We start from the raw sequence: 2,500 nt of genomic DNA, 5'->3' as shown, positions 1-2,500 counted from the left end.
CTTGCTCAAGAACACAACACGCAGCCCGGTCCGCGAATCGAAATAACAACCTCACAAGCGTAAGCACGACGCTCTAAACATTGATCCATGCGCCTTCACACATACATACACACCCCAAATATATATGTTTTGCTAATTGGTGGGTAGGCAGCGCTTATAATCTTAAGAAATATATATTCTCAGAAGCCATAGACGAGCGCGATAACTCGTACCAGGTCCCATTCGGAGCGAGAGACATCATTGTTTCTTCCTTATTGTAACATCATGTCGTTACCGCGTACCCGAAAGCGGTTCGATCGACGCACGCGAAAACATTGCGTATGATTGTATGTAAAATAGTGTAAGAACAATCTGGTGTTATTTCTCAGCATTTCATAACTCTGAAGATGTCCAAATATCGTTATATCTTGACACACTTTCGGTCAGTGTACGTTTATTTATTTATTTATTATTTTTTGAATTTTAAATCTCTGAAGATGCAACATTTCAATGAATAAAGATTGCACAAGAATAATACTAAATACGTTTTTATTCACCCTCTTTCTCTCTCTCTCTCTTTCCCCATCTCCTCCCTCCCTCTTTCTATCTACTGCTGTATGTCTGTCTCTAAACATCTTATCTTGTCTTTCGATTCTTATGACTAGATTTCGTTTTATTTGATTCATTTCTTTTTTATAAACCACCTGAATATATTAAGATATATTTCTTGTATTATGATAGGTCGTTTCATTGCAATGACGGGTCACCTTATGAAGGAACACAAAACTTCAAAAGATAAAACCGAAGCAAGGTTGAAAGTTACGAAACCGAGAAAACATTACAAGCGATCTGTTCACACATTCCTGCAACTTAAACCAGGTTTAATGAATACTCTGATCCCATGCTGGAAGATAGACATTGATAAGCTTGTTTTGAACTAAATCATAAATTTACGTTTAATTTGATCAATATTTTCATATCTTTAAGGACCGTCAATTATATACCCATGTGTGACTAAAACGTTCACCCAAATAAATATCTTTTGCTTAACAAGTTATATTTTTTGTTCACAGATTTTACGATCATTGTGCATTTTAAAGATCCACATTTTATATAATTTTTTCAAATAAAATAATTCATTAGCAAGTTTTGAGTAGATTCTTTCCTACTCTAAGCACAAGGCCGGAGATTTTGGGGAAGGCGGCCAGTCGATTATATTGACCCTAGTACGCAACAAGTACTTAACTTATCGACCACGAAAGGATAAAAAGCAAAATCGACCTCGGCGGAATTTGAACTCAGAACGTAACGACAGATGAAATAGTTCTGAATGTATTAATTCAACATTTCACTGGAACATGTTATTTCAATTGTTCGTTATTTGTAAAAGGTGACGGATTAACAGAACTAGTGGAGCTTTGGATAGACTCTACGCTCAATCTTATAAGAAAAGTTATTTTCGGCTGTCATCTTTCCTGCGTCAATACAATACGAAGCACTCAAGTACTGATCGCTTCGACTGAATTTTCCGTCCTCTGAAGTTTTATTACTAATTGCTACTAAGTATTATTTGAGAGTAACAAATGGTTATCTCGTTTCCTTTCAATACATGCAAGTATTTAGTAGTTTTCTTCATGTCTGGTACTCATGACTCGGAAACAGGAATATACTAATAATATATTAATGTTGAAAATGTCAGTGTCTACATATTACCAGAATACCCAACATGAAGCAATCCTCTTGCTATCGCAGGGATGTTTCTGTAACAAAGACACATAGATACCAAGTTCCGTATCTACCCAAATGGAAATTAATTTCATTAAGAGGCACAGCTCAATTCCGAAGCAGAAGAAATAAAGGAAAAGTAACGGCTGAAAAATAGAAAAATAAGAGTAATTCTTGTTATATTGACTTTAGTAACCTGACTGGTGCTTTATTTTATCGGCCTCTAAAGGAGGAATGGTAAATTTAACCACGGTGCGATTTGATTATCTATATTTCTTATGAATTCTTGCATGAGGGTAAGAAAGAAACTAGACCATACAAGCTCATATTTGAGATCGATAACTTTTGACTTCTAATATATTGACACTAATAAGCGCAGTCGAAACAGCTTCGTAGAATGGATGCAGGGTAAGTTTATAGAAGAATTCGCACTGCTTAAATATTCTCTGAGAACGGTGTTCATCAAAGGAAATCAAACAACTCATCTTTGAAATAGACCTTTGATCGAGTAATTACCGATATTATCAGTTCTCATGGATAGAAAAACAGTGTCGCTCTCTCTCTCTCTCTCTCTTTCTCTTTTACTTGTTTCAGTCATTTGACGGCAGCTATGCTGGAACACCGCCTTTAGTCGAGTAAATCGGCCCATGACTTATTCTTTGTAAGCCTAGTACTTATTCTATCGGTGACTTTTGCTGAACCGCTAAGTGAAGGGGACGTAAACACACCAGCATCGGTTGTCAAGCGATGTTTGGGGGGACAAACATAGACATACAAACACACACACACACACACA

The 2,500-nt window shown here is 36.3% G+C and overlaps 1 protein-coding gene across 1 annotated transcript in view; it reads left to right on the top strand.

The window, feature by feature from the left end:
- The window catches only part of LOC106882530 (inter-alpha-trypsin inhibitor heavy chain H3), a 53,193-nt gene that overhangs the window by 36,514 nt on the left and 14,179 nt on the right, over positions 1 to 2,500 (top strand). The window contains exon 12 of the mRNA XM_052973456.1: positions 721 to 858. Within this exon, the coding sequence (XP_052829416.1) occupies positions 721 to 858 (138 nt within the window). The remainder of the gene's footprint in view (positions 1 to 720; positions 859 to 2,500) is intronic.

Source organism: Octopus bimaculoides, chromosome 15, assembly GCF_001194135.2.
Source record: "Octopus bimaculoides isolate UCB-OBI-ISO-001 chromosome 15, ASM119413v2, whole genome shotgun sequence".
In the NCBI taxonomy this organism is placed as follows: Eukaryota; Metazoa; Mollusca; class Cephalopoda; order Octopoda; family Octopodidae; genus Octopus; species Octopus bimaculoides.
Note: the sequence above shows the minus strand (reverse complement) of the source record. Positions and strands in the feature narration are given on the sequence as shown.